The following is a 19,850-nucleotide window of genomic DNA, read 5'->3' on the forward strand; positions in this document are numbered from 1 at the left end:
GGCCAACTTAAATGATTACAGAACAAGAGTTCAAGTTTTACAACTTTTACTGTAACAAACTAAAAGCAACACTAACTAAACCCTATTTTTGAAGGCAACATACTTTAAACTACAGAACAGAACTTTCCCCCTTTGATATTTAAAGCAACCAACAAATCTCCCTGTCCAGTTATATTTTACACTGTCCCTTAAGTAGACATTCAATTCTCCCAGAACCCTCCAAAGTGATTCTTAGCACCCAAGGGTTTATTTCTGTCCTTTTCCTTTTCCAGACTGGTAACCTTTAATCCCAGAAGTGTCTTTCACCGTGAGGATTTTCCTCGAGATTCACCCTCTAGCTCAAGCAAGGCGAATATTCCAGCCTCATTTTAAATCCTCATGAATTTGGTCTTATCAATCCAAGCACAAGCTCCCATTCCTGCATGGAGAACCACAGAGACTTTGCTGTCTCTTTATGCTCCCTCTCGACTTCCAGAAGACTGGCTTTGTCTATGAGGTTCAGTGATATTTTTGAGAGAAAAAAACCCTCTAAGTCGATACTACAATGGTTTCCTATGCACTATTCATTCCTAAAGCATGGCAATGTGATTCACATGGGCCTTATATCCAGGCAGAAGTGCTAATTATCTTTAGTCCCGCAACTTCATTCTATCTTCAAAGTAAATAGACAGTTAAAGTATAGTCATTCACAGAGCCTGACATTCTTAACATCTTCCTAGGACTTTGGAAACTATCACTATCCACAGTGAGATCAGATGCTTCTACTATTATGTACAAGTGTGAACATCTTTGCACCTGCTTCCCAGTGAAATAACCTGCCCCCACCCCCCACAACCTTTAATCTTTATCAAGCCAGCTAGGTTTGCCATCAGCAGAATTCAGAACAGGTCACATGACCCCCTTTATTCCTCCATTTTACCCTAAATTAAAAACATAGTCCAAAAAACTTAACAATCTTATAAATCTCACACTTGTAACATAGGCCAGGATATTTTGGATGGCAGGATTTCCCATCCCGCCATCTAATCTGAAGAATCAGTGGGGAACACATCCCTGCCAACACTGCCTGCCCCACGGCCATTTCACGCTCCAATCAATGTTAATTGGCTGCTGGTGGGACTTCCGCCCCTCAATCGGGAGGAAGTCCTGCTTCAGATTGGCCGGCAGTTCTCCGGAAAGTAAAGTATGTTGTGAAGAGGACATGAGGAGGTTGCAGGTGGATATAGATAGGTTGAGTGAGTGGGCAAAGATCTGGCAAATGGAGTTTAAAGTGGGAAAATGTGAAGTTGTTCACCTTGGCAGGAAGAACAAAAAAGCAGAGTACTACTAAAATGGAGAACAGCTGCATAATTCTGAAGTGCAGAGGGATCTAGGTATTCTAGTACATGAGTCATAAAAAGTTAGTATGCAGGTACAGCAAGTAATTAAGGCGGCTAATGGAATGCTAAAAACAAAAAGCTAAAAGCTACTGCGGATGCTGGAAATCCTGCCACCTTATCTCTATGGAATGCTACCCTTTATTATGAGAGGAATTGAACATAAAAGTAAGGGTGTTATGCTTCAGTTATACAGGGCATTGGTGAGAGCGCACCTCGAATATTGTGTGCAGTTTTGGGCTCCTTATTTAAGGAAGGATGTGAATGCATTGGAGGTGGTTCAAAGGAGGTTTACTAGATTGATACCTGGAATGAGTGGGCTGTCTTATTATGAGGAAAGATTGAACAGACTGGGCTTTAGAAGAGTGAGAGGTGATTTGATTGAAGAATACAAGATTCTGAACGACCTTGACAAGTTGGATGTTGAAAAGATGTTTCCTCTTGTGGGTGAGTCCAGAACTAGGGGGCACTGTTTTAAAATCAGGGGACACCCTTTTAGGACAGAGATGAGGAGAAATTTCTTCTCTGAAGGTTGTGCAACTTTGGAATTCTCCACCTCAGAAGGTGATGGAGGCGGGGTCATTAAATATTTTTAAGGCAGAAGTAGATAGATTCTTGTTAGGCAAGGGAATCAAAGGTTATCGAGGTTAAATGGGAATGTGGAAATCGAAACACAAGAAGATCAGCCCTGATCTTATTGAATGGCGGAGCAGGCTGGAGGGGCCGAATGGTCTACTCCTGTTCCTATTTCTTATATTCTTATGACTGGCAGCAGCTCTCAAGTCTCTGCACCAACAGAAGCTGCAGCAGACAGAAATGGCAGTTCATGAGCTAACGGGGCCTAAGTCCCAGGAATGCACGGAAAAGGTTTTTCAGGGTCTCAAGGCAGGGAGGGTAGGGAAGGCTTAGGGATATCGATAGTGGAGGATTGGTGTTTGGGGGGTGGTGGGAAAGGTACAGCAGTCACCGGACCTTAAGGGCAGATGCCCGAAATTAGAAGGGGGTTTTTGATGGAGGCCCCCCCACAACTTCCTGCCCAAAGCCTAAACCCAATCATTTTCCGGCTCTCCCCACACCCGGAAATCCTCCCACCAGCCTAAAAATTGAGGCTGGACAGGAAACAGCCCTTAAGTGGTCAATAATAGGACACTTAAGGGCCTCAACTGGGGCAAGGGCAGTAAGCCCGTCTGAAGCCTCTTCCACCTCAGTGTAAAATTGCTGAGAAGTCTGGGCGGCGGGATCCCAGCGGGAAGCCCATCATCCTATTTTATGCTCCCTCCACCTAAAAACCTGCCAGCTGGGGAGCGTGAAATTCAGGCCATAGGCTACAATTCTGGACACTCATTTAACAATCCACAGCTTGCTGGCTGATGTGAATGACACCAGAGACTCAGAATGGTGTTGCCCAAAGTCAAAGCCAAACCTGTGATCTATTAAATTTGCATTTGCTTTATCAACAGATGCCTAATTGGGCCATTTCCAAGTTCAATATTTTCCCACTGAATGATTACACATTTTCAATATATGCTTAATAAAGACAAAATGCAAGGTGAAATCTTCATTTTTGTTTTTATTATGTTGTATAAAGGGACATGCTATGTGCACCAGGTTACTCTTGACTGTGTGTGGTGCTGGACAATGCATGCTGTTATACAAGTTCTGGAGGCTCTGGACTCCACCTTTTAAATCATGATTAATCTATTTGAAAAGCAAAGGAAACCATCACACTGGTTAAAGGGGGAAATTCTGCTGCAGCTCGTTTTATGACCAGAAGCAATGTTACTTAACAAAAACCATAGAAAATCAATATTTAGGAATGTTAAGCTATATCTTTTAATATTTATAGTACTGCAGTATTAACTTCATGTCTTGCCTCTATCAATCAAGAATTTTAAAAGGAAAGCAAATGTAAAAATTCCTGAATAAGAATATACAAGCTGAAACTCACTGGAGTCTCATAACTTTTCATCAATAAGTTGCAAAAGTTTTGCATTTGTGATCCCCATATTGATCAGATGATTAATGAATCATCGTCAATACAACAGAAACACTGCACACAAGAATGGACTCATGTCTGCTTCAGCATCTAAAACAGCTAATAATAGGCAACTAATCACTGATAAAGTAGAAAATCTCTCAATAACTAGGTGAAGAGAGAAGACCTCGTGCCCCGGTTATTTGCCAGAAGAGATTTTTAAAAATCAAGGCAGACAATTATAATACCCAACGTTTACATTTCCTGTGATCATTTGCCCTACAAAATAATTCAAACAAAAACATCGCACCAAAACTGAAGTTGTGTCAAAAACATTGTGATATGTTTTTTTCAAAAAATTAAATAGTTCTACTAAAATAAATGCGAATAATGGCGGCCATTTCTAGTTCATGCATTGCTATTTGCTATCTACAGAAAGCATTCCCAAATCAGCAAATCTCTCCACTAACATAGTTGTATAACAGAAAGGACTAACTGAAGAGAAAGGCAGTGCTAATAAGTTCAACAGGGCTGTCCAAAAGTAAGTGGGTGAGGGACTGCATGCTTCTGTATTTGAACAGCAGTTCTACTCAATACTACGTCTCTAACGTGTCTACATTCCTCAGCAATGCAAATGTGTCTAATACAATTGAGAGAGTAAAACAAGAGCATGCACATCTTACCTTGATGAACTAATAATTTGATATTTTTAAGAGGAAATGAATGGGAGAAAGAGCTGGTATTAGATCAAGTTATTTTGATGGCAGATTCCATTAGTAAAATGTTTCTCAGGAAAAAAAACTTGTAATCTCTAGCTTTCCAGCCAGTAAGCACCAGATAGCTTTTAACAAACTTGCTGCCGCCACCAAAGCTGTGCAAAGCAGCTAATGAGAAAAGTATTTCGGATGTTTTGTCTTCCCTTCAGCAGGCTGGGATGAATGATATCAGGGTTTTGTGTTGCACGGAAACAAAAAAGTCAAATGAAATAGCACCAATGAGATTTGTGCACTCTCCTCTTCCCAAACATCTATAACCAATGTGATTCATAAGATGATCAGTCCCAAGGCCACCTTAGTTGAGTACAATACCCAGTGCACTTTCTGTTTCCAAAATGGTAACACTTAAGATTTTGAAAGTAGACTTTTATTCCCTTTTCCCTTGTTCTATTCAATCGACCAATAAAGGACTGAAACATTTCATCTACAATATGGTGTAAATGTTCCCCAGATCCCATTGGTTCTATGGATCGTCTGATCCCATTGGTTCCGACTATGGATCGTCTGCCATCAATTTCATTGGGTAGGTGACTTACAACAAAAAAAAGTTGCAAAAAATGTCATTATTTCAAATTTTTAGTATATTAATGTAAAACCATTGATACTTTTAATTTCACTGGAAAATTAGTGACAAGATTAAGAGCTGGGTGGTTGATGTACATCGAAGATTCCATTGCATTCCTTATTTCACTGAACTGCTGAAGCATGAGACAGAGCTAATAAAAGATATAGGTTCCTCTCTGATGCCCAATGTTATAGGTGAGTTTTTTTTTAAAAAACAAACTGTTGAAAATTAAATTTAAAGAGTCAATGAATTCTGTTTCTTATAGCAATATTTTCTAAAAGAGTTTAGAGCCAATGGTGGCAACTTGTCATATGCCAGCTGAGCATTTAAGGTTGTCAGTTATGTCACACCATCCAATTTGCAGTTTTATTTGATCAATGTTACACTGTGTTGAGAAAGTTGTAAAATTCTCTCTTATCTGGTAGAAAATTTTCTCCGACAGCAGGGTCTGGTAATGGTCCTGTGATTGCCATTTACATCCCCTCTGGATGTATCTTTTGTTTCTTTATTGTCCATTAACACCCTCCTTTTCCCTTGCACCATCATCCCTTTTGTCATTTAATTATTTCTGGCCTCTGCCCTACAAAGACCTCCCCTTTCGTTCTTTCAATTTCCCTGACCCCTCGCCTTTTTTTCTTGGTGGACCTGCTTATAAACTGTTAAATCTATAATTTCTTTCAGTTCTGATGAAAGATCATCAACCTGAAATATTACCTTGGTATCTCTCTCCACAGATGCTGCTTGACCTGCTTGAAGGCTTCCAGCATTTTGTCAAGTATTTGGCAGCCCTGCTTAAAGGTATAATCATGCCTGCTCTTGGAAAGAACTATCCAATTAGTCCTACTCTCCCTGCTGTTTACCTAAAGCCTTGCAAAATTTTCCTTTTCAGGTGTATATCCCACTATTGAATCTGCTTCCACCACCAGTTCAGGCAGTGCATTACAGATCATCACAGCTCACTGGAAAAAAAATTCTCATTTTCCCTCAGGTTCTTTTGCCAATCCTCTAGTTATCAAGCATATATTGGTGTTCAAAAAATACTTCCATTTGTAATGCTGACAACGTTAAGAAGCATATGCTTATTATAAATAAAAGTGATCCTCTAATTGACAAATGTGAGAAAACAAGTTATTTCCTCTAGACTGCAATCCCAATGTAAAACAAAAGTATCCTTGAGAAAGGAGCCATCAACTGACTGTTAAGAAAAAGGTAAGGAGAACACATTAAAATGCTCCCAAAATTATGGATTTCATACTTATAAATCATTTAAAAATTGCAAAATATAGAATATCAGAAAAATAATTTATATGCTGGAAACATTTATTAACATGAGTATTAGTTCACAAGTTACCCCAAAAGTGTATACAAAACTATAAATAGAAATAATCTGCATTTTTGCCTATACTCAATTGGAAAATCAAAGTTAAAAAGTATTGTGGTACTTACTCTGAAGAATCTATGAAGTATATTACAAGTGCACCAATGCTGAGAGCAAAGACCAAGACCACCTGAAAAAGTGAGTAAGAAACAGCTATTAAGATAGAGGACTAAAGAGGAGGTTTTAACAAAAGTAAAGTGAACTACAATACAGTCAGCAAGAAATTTATACATTTCATACAATACATTTATTACTGTTGACTTCTAATCAATTTTAACTTTATCTACACAAAGATGCCAGCCAAATTAAATGTGTCAGTGTTTTGCTGAGACAAGTTGCTGTGTGCCTTTGCTATAAATAACATTTTTTTCTCCTTATGCTTCACCTATTAATAAATTCCTCACGTTCTGGGCTCTGAGTTCAATGTTCCACCTCAGTAACAGTCACTTATGCAACACAGTAAAGTCCTGCAATTCACGGTTAGTTCTTTTGCGAATTTGTTAACCCACGCAAAAGTCCTTGTACACATGATCGCCCATAGCAGCCCCAAATCTTCGCCTATCTGTGATTTAAACAGCAAAAGTTTAGACCTGACCATATACTGGTCCTGAAATAAAGAAAAACCGGCATTTAGAAGATAGAAAAACCAAGGTTTCCACGGTGTATTTCTCCCAGTAGGAAGTGCATGCGTCGTTTGTAGCTGCACGTTGGTTGCTGTGATTTTCAGGATACAGTAACTCCTGCCCAGTATTTTGCAGTACAGGTACAGTACAGCACTTTACTAAAATTGAGTGAGTCAGAGCCAAGCAGAAAACGTCCCAGGAAAGTGATGACGCACAAAAAGTCACAATCTTAGACTGAAAAGTGGTACAAGTGCTACCATGTTGGCCTGGGAATACAGTGTCAATGAATCCATAATCAGGCAGTCTGAAGGAAAAATAAGGGCCAGTGTTCATGTTTGTGGTAGCTGTACTGCCAGGTTAACTTTTGTAAGTAGGAGAGATTCACACTTGGAGGAAATGGAGAAGTTACTAAATGTGTGGATAGAGCACTGTCAACCAAGGGTAATAGTCAGTTAATGGTCCAATCATTAGAAATAAGGCATTTGAATTATACCAGTACATAAAACGTAGTAAAGAGGGTAGTGTTAGTGTCATCAGTGATAATAGTGATGATGAACGTGGCGCAGAAGGTGCCTCTCCTTTGCTTTCCAAAGGATTCTCAGCCAGTGCAGGATGGCTTGATCGCTTTAAGTGTTTTGGGCTGCATAATGTGAAGTTGGTGAGGGAGGCTGCTTCACCTGACCATGCAGCTGCAGGAGAGTTTCCCAAGGTGCTGCAGGAATACATTGAGGAGAGAGGCTACCAAGCAGAGCAGGTCTTTAACGCAGACAAAACTGGCCCATTCTGGAAGAAAATGCCATATAGGACTTACATGTCCAAAGAAGAAAGGTCAGCTCCTAGTTTTAAAGCTGCAAAGGGCAGGCTAACACTCCTACAATGTGCCAAAGTGGCTGGTTTTAAAAGTAAACCAATGCTGGTTTATAGGTCAGAAAACTGTCGAGCTCAAAGGGAAAAATAAATCTCATCTGCCAGTCTTTTGGAAGGCTCACAGCAATAGCATTTGAAGACTGACTAGGGAATTGCTTTCTGCCAGAGGTCAGGACTTATCTGAGAGAAAAGAACCTGTCTTTCAAGGTCCTACTTATCCTCAATAATGCACCTGGGCATCCACGCTCTCTTGCAGAGAGCCATCCAGATGTTCACATTTTGTTTTTGCCCCCAAATACGACCTCACTTATCCAGCCAATGGACCAGGGAGTCATTGCCTCATTCAAGGCTTACTACACTCGATGAAGTTTCAGTCACATCCTTCATCTTCTGGAAGAAGGGCCTTCAACCACAGTCCGTGATTGCTGGAAGGAATTCAACATCCTCCTAACAGTAGGCGTAATTAAGGACTCATGGGATGAGGTCAGAGCTTCAGCCACAAATGCCTGAGTTCGGCCTGAGGCTCTGATTTCACAGCCTTCCCCAATGCAGATGCTGAAGTGGCCAGGATTATTGACTTGGCAAAACAAGTTGGAATGGAGGGATTTGAAGACCTGACCACAGGTGAAGTAGAGGTGTTGCTTCAGTCTCATCAAGGGGAACTATCTGAAAAATTTGTTGAACTGATGAAGTTAAATGGAATTAAAAAGGAACAGGAAGAAGAGCCTAAGAAGGCTCATTTTACAACCAAGATAATGGCAGATCTCATAAGGTCAACTGAAGATTTGAAAAAACAGGCCACAAACCATGATGCAAACATGGAAGGAAGCATTGCCTTTTGTAGAGCGATTGACACAGCTATTGCTCCTTACCAAGAACTTTACAAAATTAAAAAGCAAAAGGCGAAGCAGTCAACAACAGCATCATTCTTTTCATCCACATCAACATCCACATCAGCCACTTCACCCACTCCCTCCATCTCTACTCTCAAATAAAGTAATTTGTATTGCAAGTGTGACAAATTTTACATTGTTCTTGTTTTCTTGCTTTGTTTAACAATTTCTCCAGTAAAATTGTCTTGAATTTACTCAAAAACATAGTTTTTATTGCCTCTATTCCTTTAGAAAAAATTAAATTTTGGGATAGCTGGAACCTGTCTAATTCACTCCCATCATAAAGTAGGTTCGCCATTCACGGCTTCGTCGTTTGTGAGAATTTGCAGGAACATAACCCCACCCCCGCGAAAAGCAGGATTTTGCTGTAGAATTAACTTGTGGTCAGGTATTTAGGCTGATTATTTGATGAGACTGTCAAATTTGATCTAAAATTAATTATACAGTAATTATAAAACATTTTGTTAGATTTGTTACTTGACTTAGTTTGAGAAATAACCTAAATAATCAATGTTATAACTTATTGGCACTATGACAATCAATGCAAGTTCAATAGTACATGGTCATCAGACTAAAGCCAAGGGATATTATCTTTCCATTCAACTGAACAGTTCTGATGAAGGGTCTATACTCAAAAAGTAAATCTACCTTCTCTTTTCAAACACTGACTGTGTATTTGTGGACCTGTTGTGATTATTTTTATTAATCATACAATCATACAACACAGAAGGAAGCCATCATGCCTGTGCAGGGCCTTAAAAGAGTTATCCAATTAGTTCAATTTCCCTGTCCTTTCTCATAGCCATGCAAATTTTCCCTTTTCTAGTATATACAAAATTCTCTTTTCTGCTTCCACCATCCTTTAAAGCTGTGCATTCCAGAACATAACTCCATGTGTAAAAAACCTCTAATTTCAACCTCTGGATTTTTTTTTTGCCAATTATCTTAAATCTTTGTCTTTTCGATACCAATCCTCCTGCCAGTGGAAATAATTTCTCGCTACCTACTCTATAAACCCCTTATCATTTTGAATTTCAATTTTAAATCTTAAATCTGCCCTTAACCCCCTCTGCTCAAAGGAGAACAAGCCCAAAATCCCCAGTCTCCTCACCACAATTCTGTGATTCACTCAAGTCCCTTGATCAGCCATTCTTGTAAATCTCCTCTCCACCGTCTCAAAGGTCTTGACATCTCAAATTGATGACTAATGTGACTATGTTATGAGGGGAGATTTACTCAACTCGGCATTTCACTGGAGAAAAACTTGGGAAGGTAGCATGATTCAGGTCTTTAACATGCAGAGTTATGTAAATGCATGCAGGCTATGTAACTCAGAATGTGAATGCGAGGCTAAAGAATGTAGGTTTAAAATAGGAACATTAGGAGCAGGAGTAGGCAATTCAGCCCCTTAAGCCTGCCCCGCCATTCAATACGATCATGGCTGATCTCATTTCGGCCTCAACTCCAATTTCCCGCCCTCTCCCCATAACCTTTCAACCCCTTACTAATTAAAAATCTGTCTATCTCCTCCTTAAATTTATTCGGCGTCCCGGCATCCACTGCACTCTGAGGTAGTGAATTCCACAGATTCACGACCCTTTGAGAAAAGTAATTCCTCCTCATCTCTGATTTAAATCTACCACCTCATAGCCTAAAACTATGGCCTCTCACTCTAGAATGCCCCAGAAGGGGAAACATCCACTCCACATCTACTTTGTCTACCCCTTTAGCATCTTATATACCTCAATTAGATCTCCTCTCATCCTTCTAAACTCTAGTGAGTATAGGCCTAAACTGCTCAATCTCTCCTCATAAGACAAGCCCCGTATCTCTGGAATCAATCTAGTGAACCTCCTCTGAACCGCCTCCAATGCAACTTCATCCTTCCCCAAGTAAAGGGACCAAAACTATGCACAGTACTCCAGGTGTGGTCTCACCAGTGCCTTGTACAGTTGCAACAACACTTCCCTATTTTTATACTCTATTCCTTTAGCAATAAATGCCAAAATTCCATTTGCTTTCCTTATTACCTGCTGTACCCGCATACAAGCTTTCAGCGATTCATGCACGAGGACACCCAGATCCCTCTGCACTGAAGCATTCTGAAGTTTCTTTCCATTTGAATAATAAATCGCCTTTTTATTCTTCCGACCAAAATGGATAACCTCACATTTATCCAGGTTAAACTCTATGTGTCAAATTTTGGCCCATTCACCTTAACCTGTCCATATCCATTTGTAAATTTCTTATTTCTTCATTGCAACTTACTTTCCCACCTATTTTGGTGTCATCTGCAAATTTAGCTGTAGTACTCTCTATCCCTGAATCCAAGTCATTAATATAGATTGTAAATAGTTGGGGCCCAAGGACCGAACCCTGTGGCACCCCACTAGTTACAGCTTGCCATCCAGAAAAAGACCCATTTATCCCGATTCTCTGCTTTCTGTTGGTTAGCCAATCCTCTATCCAAGCTAATATATTACCCCTTACTCCAACAATTTTCCAATGACAGGCGTTAAACTAATTGGTCTATGGTTTCCTACTTTCTGCCTCCCCCCTTTTTTGAATAAGGGCGTTATATTCGCATTTTTCCAATCCGCTGGAACCTTTCCAGAATCCAGGGAATTTTGGAATATTACAGCTAATATTCTGTAATTATACAGAATATTATAATTCTATCTCCGCTGCCACTTCCTTTAAGATCCTGGGATGTGGGCCATCAGGTCCTGGGGACTTGTCACCCTTTAATCCCAATAGTTTGCTCAGTACTTTTTCTCTCATGATGGTGATTGTTCTAAAATTAAAAGCCTGAAGTGAGTCTCGGAATTTGAATGTTTTGTCATTGTATCTGCAGACACCAATAGATGCTAGGGGCAGATAGTTCCTTACACACTTAGATCAACAGCCACTCAACTCCAAGGAAAAGCAGACATGCCGTGTATAGCTAGGTAAAAACATCAGCTGTTGTAACCCAACATCAAACACTTCAAAGAGAGTACAATTACAAATAAAAACAAAATAATTTATCAGCTACTTATCAGTCATTCTATTTCAGCTGCTAACAACAGAAGTCTGTGAAAAATTGTGTGTGTTTTTGCTGCATGAACAAAATGGTGATTAGCATGATCAGAAATGACACATTTTTGATGCACATATCCTGCATCGTTTTCGCAAAAGGAGTCTCAATCCAAGGGAATCAAGCTGGATTTTCATCCCTTAAATTAGCCCAAAATTCAGGCACTGCATTTAGATCAGAGCTTATGGTTATTTAGGGCTGTCTGCATCATTACAAAATCTCATTCATCTTCACAAAGACAAAAAAACAATGTGCAGCCTGTTTCACAATAACTAGCATCTCCACTTCTTCCACTCTTTCACTGCCACCCACAATAGTAAAAGAATAATTCCTTACCCAAACGAATTAATATTTAAATCACTCCATTATTTATTACCTCACTTTTGAATTCATTTTCATATCCCTTTCCCCCAGCTAGAAGATGGCTGGTTGGCTACCTAGCAGCCTTGAGCAATGATGGTCTTGAGCTAGTCGCTGTGACAACACAGGTAAGAGCAAGAATAGGAGCAAACTCTCAACCTACAGGTAAATTAAAACAGTCAGTCTCGTGATGGTGATTGTTCTAAAATTATAAGCATGAAGTGAGTCTCGGCATTTGAATGTTTTGTCATTGTATCTGCAGACACCAATAGATGCTAGGGGCAGATAGTTCCTTACACACTTAGATCAACAGCCACTCAACTCCAAGGAAAAGCAGACATGCCGTGTATAGCTAGGTAAAAATACCAGCTGTTGTAACTCAACATCAAACACTTCAAAGAGAGTACAATTAGAATTCTGAGGCTTTGTTTTTCCAACTGAACCTAAATTTGGAAGTATGATTACAACAATATGTAGTCACTCATTTTATATATGCACAGGTGTATACATACACATGTACGCGTATATGTACTATAAATATATGCATATTAATTATACGTGTGTACATCTTTGTACACATATACATACAAAAGTGTGACTTCTTATTCTGTATTCTATTTGAACCTGTATTTGTCTGCTGGGTACATATTGTTGTCATTCTAATCTAAAGGATTAGTAACTATCTGACACATTAAAAAATAGACTTATAGGGGATATATAAGGTATAACATTCAGCAGAGCTGGTAACTTTTGCTCTCTTTACTTATACTCTTATTGACAATGGGGCAGAGGCAAACATGTTATTTTGTTCAAAATGTAGTTTGCATCCCCAATATTGTTTGAAAAAAAAGATTTCCATTTGTTGCAAAACATTGATATTTCGTAAATATATATACACACACATTCTTCTTCTTAGGCAGTCCCTCAGGATCAAGGATGACTTGCTTCCACTCCGATTTGTTGGGTTCTGAAATGGCTGGTAAGTCCATAACATGAATTTATATACACAATATATATGACATGTGAGTGTGCCTGCAAATTCTGACAGAACACACACTGTCATAACCAAAAAAAAGCTTCAAAATGGTTCAAGATTTCAGCACAGCACTACAGGGACTACATGGAGCTTGTGTCCAAGAAAATAAGGGCTCCATCTCTGTATGAGGTTATTTTATTGGCTAACCACAAGCTCGGATTCCACAGATACTGGCATGGTTTTCTATTAGAGTAGTCAGTGGATTTGAGCACAACCATGAAAAGGTGTAATAAAGAGGTCATCAGTCTTACTGCTCCTCTTTATAACAAATAGCTAGTACATTCTAGAAGCCTAATTGACTTATTTTCAACAGTAAAAGAACATACGCTAAAATTAAAATTCATTTTAAGGCTGCTAAATATAAACAGAAATCTTAAACATATTAGAGGGCCAAGCGACTGCCATGGGCAAGCGATAAATTGTGGTGTGATGCAAATTACTTTTTCCACACAAACAGTTTTTGGTAAATATTCAAATGATGTTATCATTATACATATAATCACAATGAACATTGAAACATAAACCAAAATGTACTCAGAAAGAAACACTGAAATCTGAAATATCAATGTTTTGCAACAAATGGAAATCTCAGTTTTTCAAACAATATTGAGGATACAAACTACATTTTGAGCAAAATAACATGCCTGTCCCTGCCCCATTGTCAGTAAAGGTGTAAGTAAAGAGAGCAAAAGTTACCAGTTTAGCTGAATGTTATGCCTTACAGATTTGCATAAAAGTATTTTTTAACGTGTCAAATGGTTACTCATCCTTCAGAAGAACAACAATATGTACCCCGCAGAAAAAATGAAAAGCAGAATAAGAAGTTATGCATGCAAGTGGAACCATAAATAGATAATAGCATGAAGCAAATGTCAAAGGGTACAAAAGCATTGCATATGAAAGTACACTCAAGGCAATATGCTGTCATTTGCAGATCTAAACTTCAGTATCTAGAGGCTACTATCTAATGCTCACTGGTACAATGGTAAAACATTTCTTGTGTAACCGACTGAACAACAACTTAACTATCACTATTCACATGAAAGAACAGTCTCAGGATGCTTTACAATCCAAGGGCACTAACTGGAAAGGCAAGTGTAACAGAAAATGCCCTTAGTGCACAGGTAAAGATCAAACAGCAAAAACTAGAGCATTCAGGATATTGCCTGCTGTCTGAACCCTGCCCCTGCTTAAAGGGGTGATTTTGTTAGCGGTTTGTAAAATCATTTGACATGACTGAACCTGCCTGGAAACATCACCATAAAATGAAACTTGTTTTTGTTCATAACAAACACTCAGAACATTTTGCAAACTGGATCTTACATGTATTAAAAGTTCAAACACCAACAATGCAGGAGCTAACTATTTTGAAGCTGTTTGTGCAATGAAGTGACTGATCTCCTGTGTCATTTACCACCAATATACCACTTGATTTAATTTCAGAAAAAGTAATTGAATGATCACAATTAGATCAGCAAATTCCATGGCCTTAATATGGACATAATTAGGTCATGGCTGTAAGTGCTCACTAATGACTTGTCTAAGGAACTGGTTTTATTGCAAAGCAGGTTAAAGATTTCTGTACTATCTTTTCAAAGTTTACCATGTACAAAATTTCAGAGAGATATATAGCAGCTTTTTTTAGTCAAGGTCGTGGACTGTCAGAATGCAGTTAAAACATCTCTCCCATTGTGTGATCCTGGCGAGCCCATTTTCAAATTATATGCACAATAACATTTAAAAACTCTCCATCATTAGTCTCCATGAAAATATGCATAAAATAACATCTGCACCATAACAATAAACTATCTGCTTTCCATAATCAACATCAGAAAGTGAGAGGGACAGGAAAAGTGGAGAACAGTCCAGATTTAGCACGAGCAGGGTCATGTCCTCCCACACTCTTGAGTACTTTGAACAGGAGGACAGGAAGACAGAAATGGAAACTTACAAGTGGAGTTTGACAGATTTTAATAGGAAGTGTAAAAGACTGTGTTCAGGGTCACAAACAGCCACAACAACTTGCACGTTTGTATCATCTTTGATGGAGTAAAACATCCTAAGGACTTTGACAAAAAGGGACAGGGTCACAATTGAACAGAAATTAAGAGAAAGAAGAGTTGGGGTGATCAAAGCCATAGGTTTGGAGAAGTCTGGTGATCCTAAGAATAGATGCAATGAGCCAAAGGGTGATTCCAGAGTGTAGACCCATGGCAGAGCAGAGTGGTGAGGGAGGTGGGTGCGGGTACAGAGCAGACCAGAGTTGGAAGAGGTGGTGTGAACTGGGACACAATGATAGCGCAGGCTGCACAGGTCGAGTGGGGTGAGACGAGGGTGAGTGTTCTCCTGAGTGACTTGTTCACAGTTTTCACCTGCTCTCGATGATCAAAAACTACAGTAAAAACCACAAAAGTTAGCTCTGAATTCAGCAGGCCTGGCCTGAATAAATATGGAAACATGAAAATATTGGCCCCCTTGCAGCTGTTAGGGCAAAAATGGGGCTCTTAGAAATGCTGTTAAGCGGCAAGTCTAATACTTAAACACGGCTCCATTAGTTGGAGAGGCACTTATGTGGTTCCCCTTAAAAAAACAAATTCTCACGAGAAAATAGATCTCTTACACCTGTGCATATTGTACTTGGATATTCATCCAGGTAGCATGCAACGAGATGAGAATATCAGGATGTAATTAGCCTCAATCAGATGCATATTTAAAGAGTTAAGACATGTTATTAACTTTTTATTACACTTGCTTTTATGTATATAAGGGATTAGTACAAGAATGATCAGCATAAGCTCATTTGTCATTGTGAATGGACAATGTACAGTATTTAAAATAAAGCACTAGGATGTTCAATCCACTAGGTGCAGTTTTCCTTTGATGAATTTGTGTCAAAAAAATTCAATTAGAGTAAATTCTCTAACATTATGAGGGGTTTTGATAAAGTAGGATAGGAAGAAGTTGTTTCCGATGGCAGGAGGATCAGTAACCCGAGGAAGCTGATTTAGCATAATTGGCAAAATATCCAGTCGGGAGATGGGCAGAATTTTTTTTCTCTTACACAGCAAATTGGGAATGCACTGCCCAAAAGGATGGTGGAAATAGATTCAATGGTCACTTTCAAAAGGGAATTGGATAAATACTTAAAAAGGAAAAAATAAATTGCAGGCTACTGAGAAAGAGCATGGGAGTGGGACTAATTGAATAGCTCTTTCCAAGGGGCAGCAGAGGCATGGTGGGCTGAATGGCCTCCTGTACTTTTGTTTTTTTTTAATTCATTCTTGAGATGCAAGAAGGTGGTAGCGAGTCACCTTCTTGAACCATTGTAGAGCCACAGTGCTTTTTTCTGTAGCAGTTTGATACTACTGAGTGGCTTGTTAGGCCACTTCCGAAGACAGTCAAGAGTCAACCACATTGCTGTGGATCTAGAGTTATGTGTAGACCAGACGGGTAAGGATGACAGATTTCCTCCCCTGAAGGACATTAGTGAACCAAATGAATTTTTATGACAATCCGGCATTATTATTAATGATTATCATTCTCATTAATGAGGCGAGCATTTTAATTTCAAATTTATAAATTGAATTTAAATTCCCTCAGCTGCCAAGGTAGGATTTAAACTCACGTTTCCAGAGCATTAGTCCAGACCTCTGGATTACTAGCCCAGTTAACAATACCACCATGCTCCCCTTTAATATTCAATATTAATTCAATATATATGTACTCTGTACACAATTTAGAAACAGAGGCCAGAGATGCCTTTAGCAATAGTTTACAATGTAGCAGTATGCATCTCATCAGAACCAACAATTAAATACAGTCACACTTGTGCAAGGTGCACAAACAGTGTTTGCTGTTTATCCAAAATAGTTATCCACTTTTCCACAGTCACAAATCCATCCAAACTTTGTTAACCAAGATTAACATAACTAGTAGAACACAGGTTTTTTTGATGAAGATGATCAGCTTAACTCGAGTTAGTAGTACTCTTGCCTCCTAGTCAGAAGGTTGTGGATGTAAATCCCGCTCTAGCACTTAGCATTTAAGCTAGACTCACACTCTGATGTAGTACTGAGGAACTACTGGATTGTAAGAGGTGCTGTCCTTCATTTGAGAGATTAAAGCAAGGCCACATCTATTATTCAGATGGTAGCTAAAATCCCATGGTACTATTTGACAAGGAGCAAATAGCTTTCTTCTTGTATTAGCAACATTCCTTTAATGGTAATGACCTTCAAATCATCAACATATTCATTACTTGATACACATCATATTCATGAATCCATTAACGTGGATGTTAATACACAACAATTACTAGGATTACCTTAATGATTGATATTTTTGTAACTCCTACTGTCAGTCCAAAGAGTAGTAGCAAAGATTGGAGATAGAATACGTTTGTGCAGGTGGAGTAAAATAATAGATAAATGCAAGTGTTTTTAGGACTGTATTGTAGGGAAGTCCATATTTAATAATTTTAATAGCTCTGGTTTAGTTATGTTCAATTATCAAGGGGTCAAAGTGTATTAATCAATTAACTCAATACGGTATCATACAATTAGAGTCTCTCTCTTTAGGTGCATTCCTACTTGACAAGTGATGTGTGCCATATTGCGGTAAGGCAAACTTTATGGTTTTACCACAGGACAAATATTGAAGAGAATCACCGTTACATTTTATGGCTTGATTAGAGGATGTGAAATCTCTTGTAGTTTAATTGTGAAAGCAAATGCTGCAGAAATGCTGTAGAGATTAGGCTTTGGGAAGTGGTTTGACACTTCTGCTGTATTTCTCTTAACAGTCTGTAGCTTGGTGCGCAACGCAACACGAAGAAAGAAGAAAGACAACAGACTTTGGTCAACAGAACAAGGGACAGCGCCACGGTTGACCAGAATTAGAGAGCTGGTGTTCCAGAGTGAATGCACTGATCCATTGCCTTGTTAAGTATTGTAAATTTGTACTTATTACAATTAACTTAATAAATTCTGTGAAACTTGTGACAACATACTTGTACCTGGAGTGGTCTGTAACTCATCAGGAACCACAGGTTCCTTTTAGATAACTTTCCCAACTCATTCTGACAATTGTAACTGACTTGAGTATTGAGATTAGAGTGAACCCTACAACGTCATCATCCTGGGATTCAGGTGGCAGTTTGTTAACTGCATAAACTTTAACCACCCATAATGGCACCAGAACTTCATATGAGATTACTGCCTTGCAGTTACCAGAGTTAGCTTTTCTCCATTGAGAACATGTGGCATGAATAAGGTCATCCTTTGTTACAAGATAAATGTTTGAATGTTAATTAAAAGTAGAAAAGGAAGATGATGTGGGGTGGGTTCTGATCTACATCTCAAACCACATAGGAATTATCAAGTAGAACGTTAAGGAGTGGTGCCACAAGTACGAAGACCAAGGGTGTGGGAATAATTCTGTATAACAGAATAACTGAATAGTTCTGGTCTCCATTATTCCTGCAAAATAACAGTGGTTTATTAGAATGAATATAGAGAGCAAATAACCCTCCAGCTAGGTTATTATGACATAGCAATTAATAGAAGAATTGAAAGTAGATCCTGTACAATGGGGTGTGAAATTGTGATTAATCACATGACCAGCTGCAGAAATGTGGAATCTGAATGCAAGAATGTGACACTCTAGTGCAACATCAAAACCACAGTTTTTTTTTAAACTAATGATTAGATAAATCAAACCCTGGTCCTCAGTGAAATGCACTTGGTCGGTTTTAATCCAGCATCTAGCAGTTGCAAGTCTTTAGCATCAACTGGCTTAAAACTGGCAGTTTCACAAACACATGTTGTAGGGAATAAGTGATGAGGAAACTGGAAAGGTCATAAAGTAATACCATGCTGGGATTGAAGTGGCGGTTTATAAACTGCGCAAACTTTGCTTGAGCCATTCATAATGGCCTCAGAACCCCTTGGTGAGGTTACTGCCTTATAGTCATTCTCTGGTGTTAGCTGCTCTCTATTTAAAACACCCAGTTTGAAAAAGATTAACTTGTGTTCCAAAGTAATTGATAGGCCCTTAATTAAAGTCAAAAAAGGATGAGGATTTGGGGGTGGCTTTGCAAAATTCATTTATGGTGAGTTGTAGACCAAATAGATGCTAAGGAGTGGCAATCGACACTCAAGTTTGTTTCTGCTAAGTTTAGCTATTTTTATTTATGATATCAAATATATTCACTGATTTGGAAAAAAGAGGGTTCCTCTACTGAGGTTTGAGGCTTAGCACTAGGCCAGGGTAGAAGGATCTTTACATGCTTCATCTGAACCTTGGGTGTAAAAATACAAAGGCATGTGTTTCTCAGCACTACCATCTGTGATGGAGGCAAAATATATTTCTCTCCCCTTTAAGTAGAAACCAAAACATGATTCAAATTGAATTGTCCTTACAGGAATACAAACTTCATCTCATTTAACAGTGAAGTTTAAAGGGGAGGTCGACAGTTTGGAGGAGGATCAAGTTTCAGGAGGCTATCACTGATGAATGATACTCATTGTTTCTCTTCTAAACATTAATTTTGCTTTTTTTTTGGTATAAAATATTTTCACTGTTTAGTTTGGAGAAAAAGAAAATGAAAAATTACTTCTTAAAAAATAACCTTGTATAGCATCTTGAGGATTTAAATTTATTTACTGGCAGCAATTTAAGGAATATGCTTTGACTGGTAATCATACTCTGTGTCCTTTAAGACCACAGGTGAAGCAAATCTACATACAAATGAGCCCCATTACTAATCTGAATCTAAGAAAATAATACCTTTAAAGGAAAGAGGAGTTCAATTAAAATGGCAAATAGAAGCAGCATTGCAGAGGCTGAGATAATAGACCCATGATTCAACACTTAAGAAAATATTCTGCATCAGGAAAGTGGCTGAACCTTCTTGCCAGAGGATGTT

General features: G+C 38.7%; 1 protein-coding gene across 5 annotated transcripts in view; it reads right to left on the reverse strand.

Moving 5' to 3' along the window:
* kcnma1a (potassium large conductance calcium-activated channel, subfamily M, alpha member 1a) overlaps positions 1–19,850 on the reverse strand; it is a 779,423-nt gene that overhangs the window by 408,997 nt on the left and 350,576 nt on the right. For all 5 annotated transcript variants that reach the window (XM_078530812.1, XM_078530811.1, XM_078530810.1 and 2 more), the window contains exon 3: positions 6,139–6,200. In XM_078530812.1, the coding sequence (XP_078386938.1) occupies positions 6,139–6,200 (62 nt within the window). The remainder of the gene's footprint in view (positions 1–6,138; positions 6,201–19,850) is intronic.

Source organism: Cetorhinus maximus, chromosome 27 (genome assembly GCF_964194155.1).
Source record: "Cetorhinus maximus chromosome 27, sCetMax3.hap1.1, whole genome shotgun sequence".
NCBI classification, from domain to species: domain Eukaryota; kingdom Metazoa; phylum Chordata; class Chondrichthyes; order Lamniformes; family Cetorhinidae; genus Cetorhinus; species Cetorhinus maximus.